General features: G+C 45.8%; 1 protein-coding gene across 1 annotated transcript; it reads right to left on the bottom strand.

Moving 5' to 3' along the window:
• Positions 1 to 1,465: 1,465 nt before the first annotated feature.
• On the bottom strand, positions 1,466 to 2,732 carry TENT5D (terminal nucleotidyltransferase 5D). Its single transcript, XM_066182465.1, has one exon. It carries the CDS (start codon positions 2,730 to 2,732, stop codon positions 1,557 to 1,559), a length of 1,176 nt encoding a protein of 391 aa, XP_066038562.1. The 3' UTR covers positions 1,466 to 1,556.
• Positions 2,733 to 20,073: the final 17,341 nt, after the last annotated feature.

The following is a 20,073-nucleotide window of genomic DNA, read 5'->3' as shown; positions in this document are numbered from 1 at the left end:
AAACTCTTGTGCCCAAGAAAAGAAATTCCCAAGGCCTGACACCTGTTGTAAATGGACGCAATGCAGCCACTGCTCTGGAGCAGGAGGAGATGAGGATGGACAGTGACAGGGACAACAGAGCGACACACTAAGTTGATGTAAGAAATTCTACAGCTTGCATTTCCAGTTGGCTGTTCTCATTTTATACCCACACTCCTTAAAAACCTCCTTTTCCCACTAGTCCTTCTTGTTCCGTATTCTTTTTCCCACGTTTGGTATTGGTGGCACCACCTTAGATCCATCTGTCCCAAACCTGCTCATCCTGGAGCAAACTCTCCGCCCATTGCTGCTACAGACACTCTGCAACCCCAGGGCATGTTTCCCTTTCCATTTTTCCCTTTCCATAATTCAGGAGCTCTCTGGCACCATTTCCAACATTTCATGGAGCAACTGGCACAGGGAGGCACTTATGTGACATGTTTAAAACTTATCTTTGGTAAACACTCACACACAAACACACACAAATGTGTAACTAATGTTTTGCTTCCTGATCGTAAATCCTAGTTTGCTACTGGTGGATGTGTGCAGGTGTCTAAACACAGACAGGACTTTACCAGTATAAAATAGTTTTTCAAATGCCACTGCCAAGGATTTGTTTTAATTCACCTAAAAATAGCACAGTCCTGGGCTTTTGGAGTTTCTTCCCGACTCTGTTGTGCATTAAAGCAGCTCTGATCAATAACAAATAAGCAATAGAAAGTGAGCCCATTCTGCTCAATTTTCACCTCCTTTTTCATTCTCTTGCCTTAGTTTTCATGACCAGTTTAAGCAGAATAGTTGTACCTCTTACAGCTTTTGTTATCTGTGAGACAGATCCTGGGCTCTGACACTGACTTGAGCAGCCAAATCTTTCACTTGGATCAGTGGAAATTTTGAATACACAAAATGCTGAGTCTGCTTTTGGTAGGAGCATTTCCTGCTCACTAGTACAAACCAGTACTCTGGGGAGGGGAGTGAGCCCGAGTCTCTGACTGACCTGAGGAACAATCAGCAGAGCTCACACCACCAAGAGATGACCCATCAATGCATGTTTTCAAAGGTGCTGCAAATAAATGTTGCTGGAACTGCATGAATAAAACCAAAAGATGACTGACTTTGATGTACCCAGAGCACTGTCCCTTCTAACATCAGGCATTTCTACAGAGAGGTATTTCATTGGCTTCAGTTTTCATTGACACCATTTAAATTTTGCTTAAGATTTTTTTTTTTTTTAGAACCCAGAACTTAGTGCATTTCATTTTTATAAAATTAGAATAATTTACATCCTTCTATTTTCATTGCAAAAAAATACAGCCCAAACACACGTCAAGGTATAAACACTTCACGAATGACAGACGCTTCACTTATTTCACCTGCTCAACGGTGAGTTAGACATTGATCAACCAAACAACTTTGGCAACTTGCACAAAAATATGTCCTTAACTCAAAAGTGCTGATAAAACTCACTTTAATGAGGCCTGTATTAAGGAGAGAACTGGAAAGAGAGGAGTGGTGAGTGCTTGGAGGTCAGAGAGTTCCTACACCATCCCACTCTGTAGCTGTATGTGGAAAGGGTATGGCTGGTAGAACACAGGGGGCTGTCCATGAGCAATGTAGTAGCTGCTGAAGTTTCTGTCACTGATATAGGGAGCAGGCTGGTAGTAGCACGTGACATTGGCCGCGTTAGGGATGATGTTTTGCTCTCCGAGCACTTTTAAAGCCAGAATTGTGATCATGTTGAGGGTTTGCCTTCGCTCATACCCCATCAGGCAGACCGTGCTCTTGTTCACCACCCCACGCAAGGTCATCAAGTAGTCGTACTTGCTCTTCTCCTCCCCGATGAAGTGGTTGTGCAGGTAGGACTCGATTTTCCTCTGCTGCTCAGCAACGTCGGGAAAATCAATGAAGAACCTGGAACACATGTAACGTTCAAGAGATTTAATTTCAGCCTCATCCGCCGGCTTAAAGTCACGGACCAGGAGGTTGCTGTACTTCAGGAGGCCACCTCCCCTGATCTCCTCCGGGTTCCGGGTGGAGATCAGTCTGTATTTCAGGTGGTCCATGGCTTGGTTGAAGTCCCCGTACATGCTCTCGGCTATGATGGAGGGGTGACAGTCCTGTGTCAGGGGCTGGTCTGAGGCTCTGTAGACGGCCAGGACGGAATCCAGGATGATCTGGAAGGAGTCCACGCTGAACTCGAACTGCCGTCGCAGCGAGCTGACAAACTTCAGCTCCACGTTCTTGCCGCTGTTGTTGGACAGTGAGATGAGGCTCCAGCGGTCGTGGTCGGTGGAGACTTTGACCATCTTCTGCACGTAGGCATCTTTCATGGTCTGAGCAGTGATTTTTTGCTTGTTAACGCATTTTGGCAAGAAGTCCAACAGGCAATTGAGAACTGCTTCCTTAATGACCTGGAACTCGAGCTCACTGGGAAGCTCCACTCCAAAAATGATGTCCAGGTCCTTGTAACTGGTGCCATTGTGCTTCACCAGGATGTGACTGGCAGTGGAACCATTTAGGCGGATGTCCCTGACATGGATCTGCTTCTCAATGAGCTGCTCCCTTACCATATGGATTATATCCTTCGGCTTTACTTCCAGGGTCGGAAAATTTCCTCTCCCATGAATAGGTATAGCCTCAGTTAAAACCTGATCCAGTATTTTAATCTGATCCCAGGTGAGATAACTGAATCTGTGGTCCAAGTCCTCAGTCATTGTGATATCAGTTGGCTAAACAGGGAGAAAGAGGAATTAAGAGACAAATGTTAAAACTGTCTGGAACACCAGAGAGGACATTTCACTTGGTTATACCAAACTTCCTCCCTCGGTGTAGTGACAGAGCTGTTCATTTTAGAGACACAACCCCAGTTAATGGTCTGAGTCAACCACTGCACTTGTCGCAGGCTTTTAATTGAATTTTAATGTACTCAGGTTTTAATCCTGCTGAGAAGCCATCACGTTATTGCATAACCCATGACTCAAAGTAAATGCAGAAAACCATATAGACCCAATTTAAAACTACTCAAAGGTTAATAAAATGAAATACTTGGTGGTTCTAATGGAACTCCAAATAAATTTCACCATGAAGAGCTAAAATTAGGTAAATGAGCAAATTTGTTTTTTCTGTCCTGCCTAGACATCTCCCTTGATCTTCAGTGACTTGAATACTTAAAAGTACTAAAAGACCAGGAAGGTTTTTGTGAAAACCTGCTCTCTGTTTATCCAGCCATATGCCTTGGATGAACTTTGGTCTCTATGGATCATCTAAACACATGCATCCTTTAATATCACTTGTGGTTTAAGGACTGGATATCTGATAATTGTCAAGCTGTTTCCATGATGTTTCTGAGGAAAATATTTCCCTTCTAAGCCATAAACCATGTTTTACATTAATGTATCAATCACACTGCAAGTCGTGGTTTGCAGATCCGGTGAGAAAACCCCTTCCAGTCTTTTGAAAAAAAGACCTCAAGAAAGCCTGTGAAGAAGCACCTACAGAATACATGGGATAAAGCTCAGCTTCAGGAATTTCACAGTTTAAAATGACATATTGACTTCATAGCATCACGTTTAGCAAGGAGATGAGCCACTCAGGTGGTGGCCAGGTGGGATCTGAACGGGCTCAAATGAGGCACCAGCCGGGTGGAAGAAATGCCTTTGGGAATCTGCCAGCACCCAGAACCTCCTTCCGAAACACCACCGAGTGTTTCTGCAGCCAGATGGCTCAAACATATTCTTTCAGCCAAAGCTCAGGAATAAAAATAAAGTAAATACTAAGTAACAAGATAACTGGAAAGTCCCTACTGTTGTTTCTTCAACCAGTGGTGACTCCATATGTACATTGTCATACATTCCCCTTCCCTCGCCTTCAGATTCCACATCCTGGAATATTTTAGTAATTTCAAGTAACCTGTGAGCTGTCAAATGGCACAACTCTATTTCACATACTTCTGCTGGAATTTCAGCTCCCTTTAGGCTGATCAGGAGCATATGTAATTCCAAGCACCTTCCTGGCCTCATGACAAAGAATGGGACTAACCAGATGTTTGAAGTTGAAGGAATGTTTTAAAAGTTGGCTAAAGCTTCAGGACTGAAGTTGGGAATTTAATTGAGTGTGAGGTTCTTGGAATCAGTCCCACAGGTCTGGCACAACCATGTGGCTCCTGGCATTGTGTACATAGTGTATAATTCCACTCCCATAACAGGTATGTTTTCAGGTGTATTAAGAAAAATCCATGTTTTTTCCTGCAGGCATTTAGAGGACACAACATTTCAACTGAAAAGGAGAGAAACTGCCCTCCACATCACTGCCAATTTTATATGCTAATGATTTCATCATTAAATATTCATTAGAATTCCATGCTTATTCCTTTAAAGCTATAGTTATGCATCCTTCAGAGCCTTTATGACAACTCAGTACAAGTCTATCCTAAAAACCAGCTTTTACAGAAAACTACTGTTAATTCTGGAAGTGGGACAACCTTGAGTGGAGGCAGGTTGGAAGGAGAGGGTTTTGTTCAAATGTTTTTGCTGCCATGTTGTTACCTGACTCGTTCACAGAATCACAGAATTAAGGTTGGAAAATACTTACCAAGATCACCAAGTCCAACTTTTTATATGTCAGATTATGGTAGACCAGCCCAAATGATCCTCTAGCAAACTTAAAATTGTCAGATGTGTTGTCTAAGCAGTAGTTTTTATTATAGCATTTGTTTGATATTGCAAAACTTTGACCTTTCTGAGGCTGATGTTGTGATGTAAAAACAAAAGGGAGTAGAGAAGGGAATGCTGAAATTCAATTCCCTTTTAGCAGAGGGACCCTCTTCAAACACTTGGAAAGTCAGGAGATGGACATATCCCTAAACAAGCTTAGAAATCCTTTATTGCTACATATTTTTAGGTTTTTCAGATGTTATTGGAGCATACTGAGGTTTGAAACTGAAAGAGAAGGTAACATCAATAAATCTCTCTTTTGTGTTGAAGAGGCGTCCCTCAAAATGTCATTTCTCTGAAGTGATTCCTGGAGAATCTGGGAAGGCTTTGGGAGCTCAGTCTTACCATTAATGTTTTAAGATAAATATTAAGGAATTCTGTGCTAAAATAACACCTTCAACTCTGACAAGTGAGCAAAATATACTAGGAAAAAAACTCAGGAATTCTGCTTTCAAAAATGCAATTAATTTGCAGGTAAGCCTAAATAAACATTAGAAGTAGAAGTAGTATTTTTTATTATTCACTAATTTGCTACCAGTTTGCAACCCAATACTTTAACCCTGCACTGTCCTAGAAGGATTTTGTCTTGTTTTTTTCTTCAGCCTAGTCTGGCAACAAGAATACTTTTCAGGCACTTTTATAGTCATTAGGAACCTGATTGCTCAAAGCAAGAGCAAATTTATTTACTGAGGTGCTCAGGTTAATTCCAGGAGTTACTATTAATGTAATTAACCTCAGTTACAATACATCAGCAGCAACACTGAGGTTGTAATTAGTCAAAGTGTTGTGTAGAACAAGAGATCCTGGGATGAAGGGAAGGAAACTCCCTGCATGTGACCACAGTGCTCGGATGAAGCCAAGCCCAAGTAAGTTCTGAGCTGGTTAATTGGAAAAGGGGCTGGAAAAGCACTTTATTCCTCAGAGACTGGCACTGTTTGCAATGGAGGATGATCAATTTACATGGGAAGAGAGTGATAGGACAGTGGAATGGTTTTAAAGTAAAAGAGGGGAGGTTTAGATTAAGTTTGCGAGAAATTCCTCCCTGTGAGGGTGCTGAGCTCCTGGCGCAGATTCCAGAGAAGTTGTGGCTGCCCCTGGATCACTGGAAGTCTCCAAGGCCAGGCTGGATGGGGCTTGGAGCAGCCTGGGACAGTGGAAGTGGAATTGGAAGCAGATGATCTTTAAGGTCTCTTACAACCAAACCATCCTGGGATTCTGTGATCCCTAGATGCAGATACATCTCACCTCACTGGCATCCCCAATCCCAGCCATCCCTAAACCTTCCCTGCTGCACCCTGCCAAAGAATTCCCTTTGTGAAACTCCTTCCACACAAATATCCCAAAGCATCTCATGGCTTCCACATTCTGGGTTTTCTTGTCCTAAAGTCTGCAGGTGGGCAAATGGAAGCTGCAAAAACATCACCACCGTGGCAATGGAATTCAAAAGGGGGTGTTTTTTCCACACGTCATCAATATTTTAATTTACTGAGATTCTCTCCTAGTCATTTTTTCTGACGTTTTTCTGTTTGTGGGATTTAAAATGTTACCATAAACTGCAATAGACCCTGAATCCCATCTGATTTAAGATCTCTGCCAGAAAAAAAGGATGAGAAAAAGCAGTTTTCAGGGTGTTTTCTTTCAGCTAGAGAAGCACAGAGTGAGATGGATCAGACCCAGTCAAGTTTTGTGATGTATCATCCTCATTATAAGGTTAGAAAAATATTTCCCTGACTCAACCTCCAACTTGTCCTTGAGTGGTCACCTTCACCTGATAAAGCAGTCACAAGGTGGAAAAATGTTTGGATACTGTTGGATCATTAAACATAATATTGTTAAATTTTATTATTTATTTTCCCATTGAAACTAGAGGCTCTAATTTTCTTTTTGGAGCAAGCAACCCTGAGTTGGGCTTACAATGATGCTAAAATGTTTCATTAACCACCTCTTGGCACTCCACGGTGCATGAGCTTCATCAAAAAATCCAAGCAGATCTGGCTTTACATCTGAATGAAGCAAATCTGCCATGCTAATGACAGCTTTCATGTTCCCCACAACTTTCATAGAAACAGATACTTGCAGTCTAGAGAACAGTCTCATCAAATTTAGCTCATATTTTACTGATAAACTGTTTAGATTCTCTTTTTATATATTTCATAATGTTGATTCAGTGTGTTTTCAAAGGGTTTGCCATGTGCTGGCATTTTCAGGCAGGATACAGCTGAAATAGTTTTTGTGCAGCTGTGGCAGCTCCATCCTCCTCCCTTTGCGTCTATCTGCTCCCATGTTTTTCTGTTTACAATAAAGGCTGGAAATACTTAAATGCTCCAATTCTTTTTACTTTTTACTTAAAATCAATTGCACAGGGACCTTTTACAGCTCACAGAATTCCAGAATCACTGAGCTTGGAAAAGCCCTTCAAGACCATCAATTCCAACCTGTGCCCAATTCCCACCTTGTCACCAGCCCAGAGCACTGAGTGCCACCTTCAGTCCTTCCTTGGACACCTCCAGGGATGGGGACTCCAAACCTCTCTGGGCAGCCCCTGCCAAGGCCTGACCACCCTCTCCATGAAGAAATTCCTGCTGCTGTCCAACTTGAACCCATCCTGACATGGCTTGAGGCTCTTTCCCCTCATCCTGTCTCTGGTACCCAGGGATAAGAGGCTAAAAAAGAGACGTAGCAAAATGTCTTGGGAGCTGCGGTGGTGGCCTTGTTTTGGGGGATCGCTCCAGAAACACCCACAGAAACGCTGCCATTCCTCTCATCTCTGCACTGGCTTTCCTGCTTACACATTTTATACATCACTCTAAACATTCGTGATCTCCTGATAAAGCTTTATTTTAATTCAAAGATCCATTTCTCTATCAAGCTGGACATTTGGAAGTATTTTGCTCACTTACTTCAGGACTGCAGCTGGCATAAGCTCCAAAGGCAGCAAAGTCAAACGTGGAGGGACTTCCAGTCGTAATTTAAACCTTCATGAGACAAGGAGAAGCAGTAAAGCATCTGGGAAACCTAAATGGGGACATATTTAAACTGGTTTGACAGTGTTTTTCATGAGTTTTTCCTTCCATTAATGTTAATGCAGGGGGTGAAGGCAGTGTTTATTTATCCTGTTATCAAGAGATAATGCATGAATTGCCATCAGTTTTCAGTCCAGTTACCATCGAGTTTCCCTGGGATAACAAGTGATAGGTCAGCTCTTCCCTGGCAGATAAGGCTGCAGGGTGGGCAAAATGCACTGCAAAGCTGTGGGCTTGGGCTGTGCCACAGAATGGCATCTTCAAGGGCAGAAAAAGTAAACAGAGGACAGGACACATCATGAGCTCTCCCAGAGCATTTCAAGGTGATGCCCCCTGAACTGGCAGGAACAAGAGCCAAGGATCCCAGAGATTCCTTCCACCCCCTGTGTGCTGCAGCTTCCCCCGACTGCTCTGCTCAGCTCCTCAGACTAATCCCAAAATCTATTTACTCACTCGAGATCCCAGTGACTCAATCCAAAGCTCACTTATCAAAAACTCTCATTATTATGACTAAACTGCAGCAAAAGCAGGCAAGGTAAAAATTGAAACAATCCTTCTTTTCCATCCATTAACCATCTTCATAATCATCTCTCCTCTTCAAATGCCAGAGGAAGAGGGATGAGTGATGCCATGTGCCATTGCAGCCCTAAAGCTGGGCTGCTTTCAGGGTAAAAAAGGCATTACAAAGTCAAGGCTCTCCTCAGCAAATCTCCAGAAACATCCTCCCCTCATCTACACCAAAGGACAACTATCAAATATCTCCACAGTCACTAAACCATGAGAGGATCCTTTTGTCTGTTCTGAGAGGGTTCCAACACAACCATATCCGCTGCATGGATTTCTCTTTTCTGACTGGCCATTCCCGCATAAACCTATTCTGGAAGCTGCATTTAGTTCCTTCAGTCAATGCAGTGTGGGGGTTTCCCCTCTAAATCAGTACTGAGCCTCTGGGGCATCGAGGGTGAGTTTTGATGGTTCATCCAGAGTGGATTTGGAGTTTTCCTTGGGAAAAGCACGAAAGATGAAAGAAATGCACCCTGAAGGCCTCTCTGCATCACCCCTGCTCTGCTCTGCACAGGTTAGAAAAGCTTCTGTTGAACAATTATCCTGTTCCACTCCAGGAGTATTTTCATTTCATGGCAGAAACCGTGAGCTCCAGCCCAGGCTCCAGGTTGATTTGTGAAGCAGTTTAGGATCCCTTCAAATAAAGGCTCTTCCCAATTGCTACAGCAAGGGGGGAGTTTAAATTCAATTGGGAAAATTTCTGTATCCTGGAGCAGGCTCGGCTGGCACCTCCACAGGACTGTGTCCCACAGTCTACTCAAAGATTACTGTGTCTTCCACTATTTAATTATGTTGCTATTTGTGTTTACAATGTTCATATAGAATTCATACTTTTATGAATTAATTTCCATACTTATAATAGAAAGTTACTCTCTGAATACAAAACACAGCAGTGGGATTTCATTTTAATGCCATTTTCCCAATTTTATGAGTTACACTGTAAAAGTGGGGAAAAAGAAATGAATTATTCATTATCTTCAAAGTATTTGCTGCACAGGAGTTTATGTTTAATTTTGCATCAGTAGCAGCCAAGATTCCCATAGAAAATAGTTTTTTGATAAGTGAAATGTTTTCTAGAGTTTTCAGTTGAAAAATCTGCAGAACTCTGGTCAAACTACAACAGGAAAAAGGATTCTGGCTGCAGCAGCAGAGCAGTGAACTGTTCCTCTTTTGCAGTGAAGGCAGCACGAAATCTCTGTTGACATTATTACTAAAAGGCAGACAGGAGATAAAGTGATGATTAAACCCAAGAAAAAGGTCCAGGCCCTGCAGCACAGCTGTGCATTCGTGACTTTTCCATCACTATCAATAATTCATAATGACCATCACGCACCTGACAACACCAAGTTGGGGAGAAAGACTGAGTCAAGCTTTCACCAAATGTGCAAAAACATCCAATCTGACATCAGATGTCAGGGCGACAGGACCTGCTGCATAAGCAAAGATCCAGTAGAAAGGGTAATGGAGAAGAAAATCAGCTGATGTGGACACAAATCAACATCTGCTGTACCCGTTTGTGGCATTTTATGGAGGAAAACTCTCCTTTTGGTGATACACATTGAAAGAAACAATTTCTAGAGCTTCCAAAATAACTTTTTCTAGAAAAGAACTGAAATGATGGTTTACCTGTGAGCAATTCTACAACATGAAGGAATCATGCTCAGTATTATGATCAAGTTTTGCAGGTGGGTTCTCCCTTGCTGTACCATACTAACTCAGCATGGCCATAGGCAATGGCACATTGCTGATTCCCTGGGGCATCTTAGATTCTCTGCTGATGCTTTGAATAATTATTTTTGCATTAAGATTATGGAGGCAAAGGCAAAAAAGCCAGACTACAATTTGCAAAATAATTCAGGGTTTTTTTGATGCGTGGATCCAAATGGCATAAATTCATAGACTCATGGAATGGTCTGGGATGGAAGGGACATTAAAGCCCATCCAGTACCACCCCCTGCCATGGGCAGGGACACTTGCCACTATCCCAGGTTGCTCCAAGCCCCGTCCCAGCTGGCCTTGGACATTTCCAGGGATCCAGGGGCGGCCACAGCTTCTCTGGGCATCCTGTGCCAGGGCCTCCCAAACCTCACAGAGGGGAATTCCCTTCGTATATTGAAGCAAAATGTCCCATCTTTCAGTTTGAAATTATTAATCCCCATCCCACCACTACAGTTCCTGATAAAGGAATTGACTGAATAACAATTCGATTCAGCAGGAACTGCTCTGGTGTAAATGGGAGCAGAATTGGCCTGGTCTGTTCATGCCTGAGTATCTGAGTTCTATAAGATAAACCCCGAGTTCACTTGCACTCCCCATGGACCATCCCTCACTCCATGTTACCCATCCTTTGATGGTGAAATTTGACTACGAATTTGCCTCCAAATCCTCTAACTGTTCATTGACTCTCATCCATTAAAACCAGTGGGTTAAACATAGATACATAAGAGATACATGGCATGGAAAACACAACTATGTGTTAAATCCATAATAAAAATATGTCTGTCCCCATATGCAGAGACCATCAAGGTACTGAGAATTCAACAAACAACCTCAGGACGACCTACCAAAGGCTTCTCAACATGAATGAGAGAAGGAAAGCAGAGCAAAAGGTACTAAGATTTCCCCCTGCTGTGGCCAAGCAGGGGTGGCACAGCCCAAACCCCTCCTGCAGTCTGATCATCAGAGCCCAGAACCATGAAACCACTCTGGATTAGGAGTGTTTTGAAACATGGGTAGAATTTAATTCCTTCAAGCACTGTTAATTAATGAATTAATTTCCACTGCCAGCTTACAGGCTGCTTAATTGACTCTCCAAAATTACTCAGTCTCAATGTGATCTTTCAAGGAACTTGGGTCTTCTTCTGTCTCCCTGATTTACGGTTGATTCATAAATTATGGGACTCTACTGTGTCAGCAGTTACTCCTGAGCTGGGGCAGGAGCTCAAGCCCTGATCTGCAGGGCAGGAATTTAGGGTCAGGCTTTTGATCACAAGGGTCAATGTGTCTCTGTGTGGCAGCTGAATCATCCCAGAGCGCACAGTCCTTACACAGCCCTGTGTGTCTGGTGCCTAATGAGGCAACAAAATTAAATTTACTGTAAAGTTATGCCTGGGTTGCACAACTGGGTGGGGAGGGTGTGCAGGCAGCACTGCCCTGAGGTCAAAGGTCTGCAGCACTGCAAATTAAAGGAATTATTGGTGCTCCCTTTGAACTAAGCTGTGGGAATGCCAGAGGGATAAGACATAAGGAATAGAAGGTATAATGCAGACAGCTATTTTCCCTCCACATATCAAGCCCATACTCCCGAGTCCTGGATGCTGCAGGCATAGCACATGCAGGATGAAAGGGCACAGGGATTGTTTTCAGTATTTCTGAATGGGACAGACACATCACATCTGCCTCTAGAGAAGTCAGGAGCATGAAGCATGGGAGAGCCCGTGCTTTGGAGTCACTGTCATTTATTATTCATCCCTCGGCCTTTAGCGGAGAATTCGGCACATCCCCATTCATTCCCACCTGGCTGCTTTTCATGGGAGCCACAAACAGGCTGCTACTCTTAAGGCAGTACACGGAACGTGTGAGCCTGCAGAGCCCACCCTCCCCTTTCCGAGGAAACAGTTAATGCTATTACAGATTTGCAGCAACTTACAGATGTATCAGAGATGCCTGTGGGAGAAGGCAGGGAGCCTATGAGAGTGATTCCTGGCTGGGAAGACACTGAATTCCAGCCCCGGGTTGCTGGAAAGCAGTTTTGCCTTGCACGCAGGCACTTCCGAATAGTTTAGGGCACAGAATTGCAGCTTGCCGTCACTGTCACTTCACTGTCACTGTCACCTCCAGGCTGTGACCTCTCCCAAAACACGGACGGTCCTTGCAGAATACACAGAAAAAGGCCTCAGCTACCACGGCTGTCATCATCTGAGTGGGATGACAGAGCTTCCAACAGCGAGTAAGGAGTGCCACGCTCCTACTACCGCTACTATGAATGTGGCGAGGCAGGGCTTGCCCAAATCCAGGGAGCTTCCAGGATTCAAGCAAAGGAACGCCCGTAGTGAGACGGAGCTCACGTGCAGCCGCACACACACCGCCCCCGACAGCACGGCCGCGCCGCCGAACCGCCCTTTTTACAAGTTCACCCCTGAAGTTTCTAAGGAAATCACGTTACGAAGACAGAAGGAAAAGGCCCGAGCCGAGCCGCGCGCTCCGGGTTTCTCCAAGTTTTTTAACCGAGCCCAGCGGCTCCCGCAACGGCCCCGCCCGGCCCAACCTCGCGGGCACCCGCGAGCCGCCGGCCCTGCGGGCTGGGCGCCCTGGGGACATCCACCCGCCGTGCGGGGGACACCCATTCCCCGAGCGGCCGTGGGGGACATTCCCTCACCGAGCGGCTGCGGGGACACTCAGCCACCGAGCGGCCGTGGGGGACGCGCTCCCTGACCGAGCGGCTGCGGGGGACACTCAGTCACCGCGGGGCTGCGGGGACTCTCACGCACCGAGCGGGCGCGGGGGGGGACACTGGCCCACCGTGTGGGGACACTCACCGTGCGGGCGCAGGGGACGCTCCGTGCGGGTGCGCGGGACGCCGGCCGTGCAGCCGCCCCGTGCGGAGGTGCCGGGGCCGCCGCTGTCCGCGCCCGCGCTGGTGCTGAAGGGGCCGCCCCGCCCCGCGCCCGCCCCCGCCCGCCCCCGCGGAGCGCAGCGCGGCCGCCATGGCAACGCCGTGAGGGGGCCGCGCCCGCCGCCGCCCGGCCGGCACCGCCGGCTCCGCCGGCACACTCGGGACCCCCGGAACACTCGGGACCCCCGGCACCGCTGTCACCCCCGGTACCCCCAGCACAGCCGCAGCCCCGGCTCGGAGGATCCACGCACCGGCGCCGCGGCCGTGCTCTCTCCCCAGCGGTGACACCGAGGGGACGCGGCCGCCGTCGCCTCGTCCGCCTTCCCCTGCCGCACGTTCCCGGTGGAGGGCATGGAACCGCGGAAGCGTGGAATCATAGCATCAGGGAAGTGTTTTGGTTGGGAAAGCCCACTGAGGCTACCGAGAGACCTCAGCGCTGCCAAACCCACCACTAACCCGTGTCCCCAAGTGCCGCATCTGCATGGCTGCTAATCCCTCCAGGGATGGGGAGTGAGGTCCAGGAGCACTTGGACAACGCTCTCAGGAACAGGGTTGGATTGTTGGGATGTCTGTGCAGGGCCAGGAGCTGGACTTGATGATCTTGGTGGGTCTCTTCTAAGTCAGCATATTCCATGGTTCTGTGATTCCACCACTGCCCTGGGCAGTCCATTCCAATGCTTTAAGAACCCTTCCCATGAAGAAATTTTTCATGATATCCAACCCTCCCCTCCCCTGGTGCAACATGAGGTCCTGTCAACCTGTGGAAAGAAGGTCCCAGTGACTTGGTGGCAAACATTTTTATCCTGGTGATCCAGTTCTCAGATCACTAAAGCCAAAAAAAAGTCAGAACTAAACTTATTTGGTTTCGAGGTCCTTCCTGCACGAATAGTCCGTGGGTTTGGCCTCACTGTTTCATAAAATCCTGTAATGGTTTGGGGTGGAAGGGACCTTGAAGAGCATTGTTCTACCCCGTGCCATGGACAGGGACACCTTCCACCATCCCACATTGCTCCAAGCCCCGCCCAACCTGGCGTGGGACACTGCCAGGGACAGGGCAGCCACAGCTTCTCTGGGCAAGACACATGCACAGGATGTAATTGCCAAGGAAATCTAAGGAAATCTAAGCTTCAGAAGCGCAAATAGAAGGATTAAGATGACTGAGGGGAAATCAGTGATGTGAGCACCAGCAACTGCAGTTTGGCCACTCAAACCCCCAAATTCTGCCTCACCTGCAACTAGTAGAAAAGTGCTTGGCTGCTCTATGATCCTCAGCTCTGGCACCAGGATCTCCTCCAGCGTGGCTCTGCTTGGACACAGTCCCACTGTAAAGATTCCATATGCTCCTCCCTGTACAAGGCATGATGGCACAGACTCAGTTCTGGCTCTAAATACCCAATTTAAAAGCCAGATTTTCCAACATGAGCTTCTAAAATTTATTATCTTTGGTAAATTACTTCACTGGATGGATGGGATAAAACCTGGCATAGGATGAGGTTATGGCATTTGTGCCATTTTTGATGATTTCCTTTGCACTGGGACACTGAATACCTTTGCTGCTTGTACAATGTTTAAGTTTGCTTAGACACAGACCTAAAATGAGAGATAATTTACTTAACTGTTCTGAGAAAATATGCCAAATGGGTAAGCCATTATTAGTTTTGAAAAAAGTGCAGATTTAGTACTACAGTGACTCATAACAATGAGCAAAAAAAAAGGTCATGAAAGTATTTTAAACTGCATTTTATCATAGGGAAATATAAAATCACCTTAAATAGTTCTGCCTGTACTTGACCTTCCAGCACCCAGGTACTTCTAGGCTGGCTCTTGGGTATTATACCAAAGCAGGATTTTAACCTTTTCTCCTAAAAGAATCCACAGCAAGGAAATATGACCCTTGTTGAACATAAAAATCCCCAGACCAGCTGTTATTCTTTAGGGCCCTCAAAAACATCTTTCCTCTTGGGAATAGTTTTATGATGGAGCAATTGCAGCGATTACAAAGCATTTCACTATTAAAGAATCTCACTCCTGGGACAACTTCATTTTATGTCATAAAGTTAGTTTATAAAATTTTATATTCCCAGCTCTGAAAAGCATCTATATTTAAATTACTTTATATCATTATACTAGTTTATTATTTAAAATAGTGTATTATTTATTTTCTTTGTTTATTATTATTATATTAATTTCTATTCCTAGTTCACGAATTAGGGAAAAGAGATGAGGAAACATTTAAAAATCACATAAATTCCAAACACAAACCAAATTTCAGCCCCAAAAAGTCTCTTTTCCAGCTGCCTGGTCCTGGGCCACCAGAGCCAAGCTGGAGGGAGCCCAGAGGCCCTGGATAGGCAGCATTGCTGGAGAGAGGAACAGGATGGGAGCTTCACACTCCACCTGTGCCAGGATGAAGCCCATGGCTTGCCCAGCCATTGTATGTAGCTATTGAGTGATTAATTGGGCAAATTAATTAGTTAATGGTCCTTCTGCACTTAGGAAAAGATACATATCTTTCTTTTTTCCCACTTTTTATCACTAGGAAGTTGCAGCACCATGACATAGCTGGGCAAAGGAATAGCGTTCAGTACACTGAGAAAAGCTCGTGTTCAACGGGTGATGAACCCAATTTAATGTCAGGCAGGGAGAGCTGGATTCTCTTGGAATTGTGCCTTTACCTCTTTGCACATTTTCAGGGAGGCAGATGTAAAAATGAGCCATGGTGATGGGACTGGCCACAGGCAGGCAGGTTTCAGGAACACCACCAAAGGGCTGGCAGCACCACATTCTCCAAGGGGAAAAGTGGCAGGAGACTGGGTGAAGGACAAGGACATCTCTCTGATGACATCCCAGGGCCACTGAGGCTGCTGGGACTCCTGCTCCTGAGTTCAGTATAGCCAGGATTTCACCCAGCTCCTTTTGTTTGGTTTGGAAATGAGGATTTTAAAGGCTACTCCTGAGGCCAAGTCTCCTGTGCTGATGTACAAGAAACACTCCCTAAACCTGGATGGCTCCTTGATGACTCCTCCTGCTCTGGCCCTAATTCCAGAAAGCACTTAATATATCCAAAAATACATTTCTCACTGGCAAACCTCTTGAACAAACACCTCATTTGAAGATTTGCTTATCTCTAATTCCTTGGTGAAGAAGCAAGGTATTACTCCAAAGGAGTAAAAAGGGATAATCAAGCTGTAAATCCTCACAGTTCCTATCATTTATAACCACAGCTTAGTCATCTTTTGACCAGTGACGCATAGCACCGATTTCTTGCTGAATAAAATTGTAGAAGCACAGCCAGTTTTTCACAGATCTTGGAACTGTGCCCTTTGTGGGGTTTCATGAATGCAGAGCTCAAGGTCCATAGTATGCCATGGATAACCTAATGCAAGGTCATGTTTTGCTGGAATAACAGTGCCTAAATCCTCCACAGCAACGACGGGCTCCAGCCCTACCTGGAGATTTATCAGATTTCACAGGGATTTGGCTGTGCAGAACAAGTTCAGACTGTGAGAGCAATAAAGGCAGTTGTAAAACGCTGAAGATGGGAACTGTAAAGGTCAGAGCCTGATCTGCACCCCTCCAATTCTCACATGTATTTAGATCTGACATACCCTGTGCATTTAGCTTGGTGCGCTGCAGTTCAGCAAGGTGGAAGAAAATCATCTTTACCTTTGGAAAATTCCATCACAGAGCTGTGTTTTCCTTCTAAAACTCCAGAATTTCATGTCATGAATGATGCATACTCTGTCTCAAAGGAAATCACCCCAGGAAAAACATTCCCCATGGCCTTAACTTTAGGCGATGCTGCTGAACCAGCATGGGGGTGGGTAAAAGTGCATTTCCCACGTGAACTGGACATTCATTCTGCACACCCACACCCACACACGCACAAAGAGAACAGAACCACGGGAAATTTTCCTTTCCAGCCTGCCAGAGTGAAGCCAGATTGCACACAGGACTCTCAGAGCACTGTAAACTCTTTCCTCATTCCCAAGCACCTTGGATTGAGCACTCAGCCAGGACTTGGAAGGAGCTTATATTCAATTTAGTAGCCACTGAGTGGAAGTACTGACAGCTCCTTGCTGTGCAAATTTCTCTTAAAAAAGTCCAAGAAGTCCATTGAGGTCAGGGGTTTTATAGCTCCTGCTCTCTTCTGTGGAGTTTTACTCTTAAATGTGAAGCGACTTGTTAAGTTTTTGTATTGCCTAAACCCAGAAGTGGAGAATATTTTGATTCATCCAAAGAAACTCTCTGAAGGCCATCAATGCTCAGAACGAAAATTAATCAAAACAATCAACCCCCTGAGATTAGTCAGAATTAGCTCTTTTCCTGTACTGGTCTGTATGAAATAATTTCTTGACCTTTGACCAGGGAGAAAAAAGTTAAAAAGCACAAAATAAGCTATAAAAATGACCATTAAAAATTTCCTCAGGAAATCTGTTTAAATGCTGATGTCATTTTCTCCAGTCACCACTCCAATTTTACTCTGTGTTAAACCAGAAAGGAACCATCAGAGTCACGAGGAGGGGAAGGTTTGGCCAGGCAACAGCAGGAACTTGAGAGACACATCCAAGGGGGAATGCACATGCAAGGGCTGCCAGGAAGACCCTGCTCCAAGATGAAGAAGAAATCTGAGGAAAGAGGTGTCTCCCTACTCTGGAATCTGAGGTGGATCCTGGCACATGAAGCACAGAATGATTTGGGTTGGGAGGAACCTTGAAGATCTTCTCGTTCCAACCCCTCTGCCATGGGCACTCAGCAAGTCTTGCTCCAGATGTCCAGGTTTGAAGAAGTTCATGGAAGTGTCAAATTTAAACAGAGATTAAACCAGCAGGTGAGAGGCTGCAGAAAATCAACTCAGGATCATGACTCTATAATGGGAGTGAAGAAGAGGCCTCTCACTCAAGGAACAGACTGGTGAGTGCCAGTTGGTTGGAAAGCCACGGGAAACAGAAGATGTGGCCTCATAAATCTGATTATTCTTCCAAAAATATACTGCAGGAACATGAGATGCTACTGGGAACATACACAGTGCAGCAGAGTGTTCAGCAAAGCATGGTAACCTAATTTCCGTGTTACATGAAAGAAGAAAACCCTGACTCATATTTTATGAAAATTGTAATGGTGAATCAGCAAATTACTTCTGTTTATCTCCTCCAACGTCAGCACGCTGAAGTCTGGAGCAACCTGAACTAATCCCAGAGCACTTTTAAATAGAATATATTCAGGCCAGCTGAAGCTGGGCTAAATGGGAGCAAGCAGGAATTCGTCATCAATGGACAGCTGGGAAGCTCAGAGAATGCTGTTTCCTGCCTGTCCAGTCAGAAGGAAAGACAAGCTCTGTGTGTGCCCTTCACCTCTGACTCCCCTATCAGATCCCAAATAAAAAATGTTTACACTTCAGAAATGTGTGGCCATTATAACAAGATGTCCCTGGACGGCAAATCCTGGTGGCTTGGTATATGTGCCTGTTTACACATATCCCTGTGGTGCTAGGAAGAAAATAAAACTGCACAGAAATCTATAACCTGATCTGGTTTGTTTAGCTGCTAATCCAATCTTCTTTCCTAGTAGAGCTCCAATAATTTGATTGTGTTGTGTAGGGCACTCTGGAGCACCTGAGGGATGAGAATGAAATACTGTAGATGAGCAGAGAAACTGCTGAAATGCCTTCCTGCATCAGTGCTCCAAGTACGTCATGAGATTGCTGCTGCTCACCCTCAGACCCAGGTAAGGACACACAAATCCAAGAAGCATTCCATGCGTGTTTTGTCAGGCATCAGAATGGAGCTGCCCAGGGAGGTGGCAGAGTCCCCATCCCTGCAGGTGCCCAAGGAATGACTGGGGGTGGCACTCAGTGCTCTAGGCTGGTGACAAGGTCAGGAGCTGGTCACAGGCTGGACTCAATGACCTTGGATGTCTTTTCTTACCTTAATGACCCTGTGATTCTGTGATCTGCTCCAGGGCTTTTCCAGCCATCCCAAGATGCTGAGGGGAGCACAGGGAGCACAGCAGGACCATTTACCTCCCTTGGGGCTGTTCCCACAGCCACGACTGTACCACTGCCTGGACCAGGATGTTGGCTTCCACTGGAAGCAGCAATACCCCAGTGGGGTCACACCTGGCCACACACTTTCCTGTAGGTTTGTTGCACTCATTGGTGCTGTAACAGCATTAACTGCCGGTAAATTCCCATTATCCCCCTCTCTCCCTTGTGAAGAAGTTGTAATTGTAATGAGTCTCCCCTCAGTCTCCTCTTGTCCAGCTGTACAGACCGAGTGACCTTAGCCAGTCCTCAAGACCCTCCACCATCTTTTGCCTCCTTTGGATGCTTTCTAATAGTTTAATGTTTTTCTTATTTGTGGTGCCCAAAACCTCCCCCAGGACTGGAGGTGAGGCCACCCCAGTGCCGAGCAGAGTGGGACAATCCCCTCCCTCAACTTGTGTCCCCCAAGATAGGGATGTCCCTCCTGCCTGTCAGGGCACTGCTGACTCAGATCCAACTTCCCATGGACCCGGACCCGCAGGGAAAAGAGCCGGGATGGCCCTTCCCCTGCAGCGGGGCAGAGGCTGGACCAGCCCGTGTCCCAGCGGGGGCAGAGGCCGCTGGTGGCACTGGTGTCCCAGTGACTGTTCCGTGCCGGAGCCGGAGGGCCAGACCTGCAGCTGGGACTGACCTCAGCGTGACGGCAGCAGCGCTGAGTCACCGGGCAGCAGAACAACGGGAGTAGTTTGCACATTTGCAAAGTGGGAAAGGCTTAGAGCAGACTGGATGGGATCGTTAAGGAAAAGCAGCCAGGCTCTGCACTGGGATTCATGTGCTACAAGGAACTGCTTCATGGGCTTTGTGTGAAAAGAGCTGTAGTGGAGCCTGGTATTATTATTTACTGAATTGTGCGATATTGCAGCAATCCCAAAGAATGACAAATGCAGAGCGATTCCTTCAGAGAATCAACCACTCTGATAAATACTGCACTGAGAGGAAGGATTTGTTTTGATCATCATTGAGAAAACATGTTTGAAACACTTGGCACAGCACAGACAGCCCTGGCAGCAGAAATCTGAATCCCTGGAGTACAGAGCAGTCACGCAGGCTCCTGGAGGTTTCCCATCACATGATTTCAGCTGGGGGAAAAAAAAGGGA

This window comes from Chamaea fasciata, unplaced genomic scaffold (genome assembly GCF_029207755.1).
Source record: "Chamaea fasciata isolate MVZ Bird 193981 ecotype frontalis unplaced genomic scaffold, bChaFas1.0.hap1 SCAF_4, whole genome shotgun sequence".
Classification (NCBI taxonomy): domain Eukaryota; kingdom Metazoa; phylum Chordata; class Aves; order Passeriformes; family Sylviidae; genus Chamaea; species Chamaea fasciata.
Note: the sequence above shows the minus strand (reverse complement) of the source record. Positions and strands in the feature narration are given on the sequence as shown.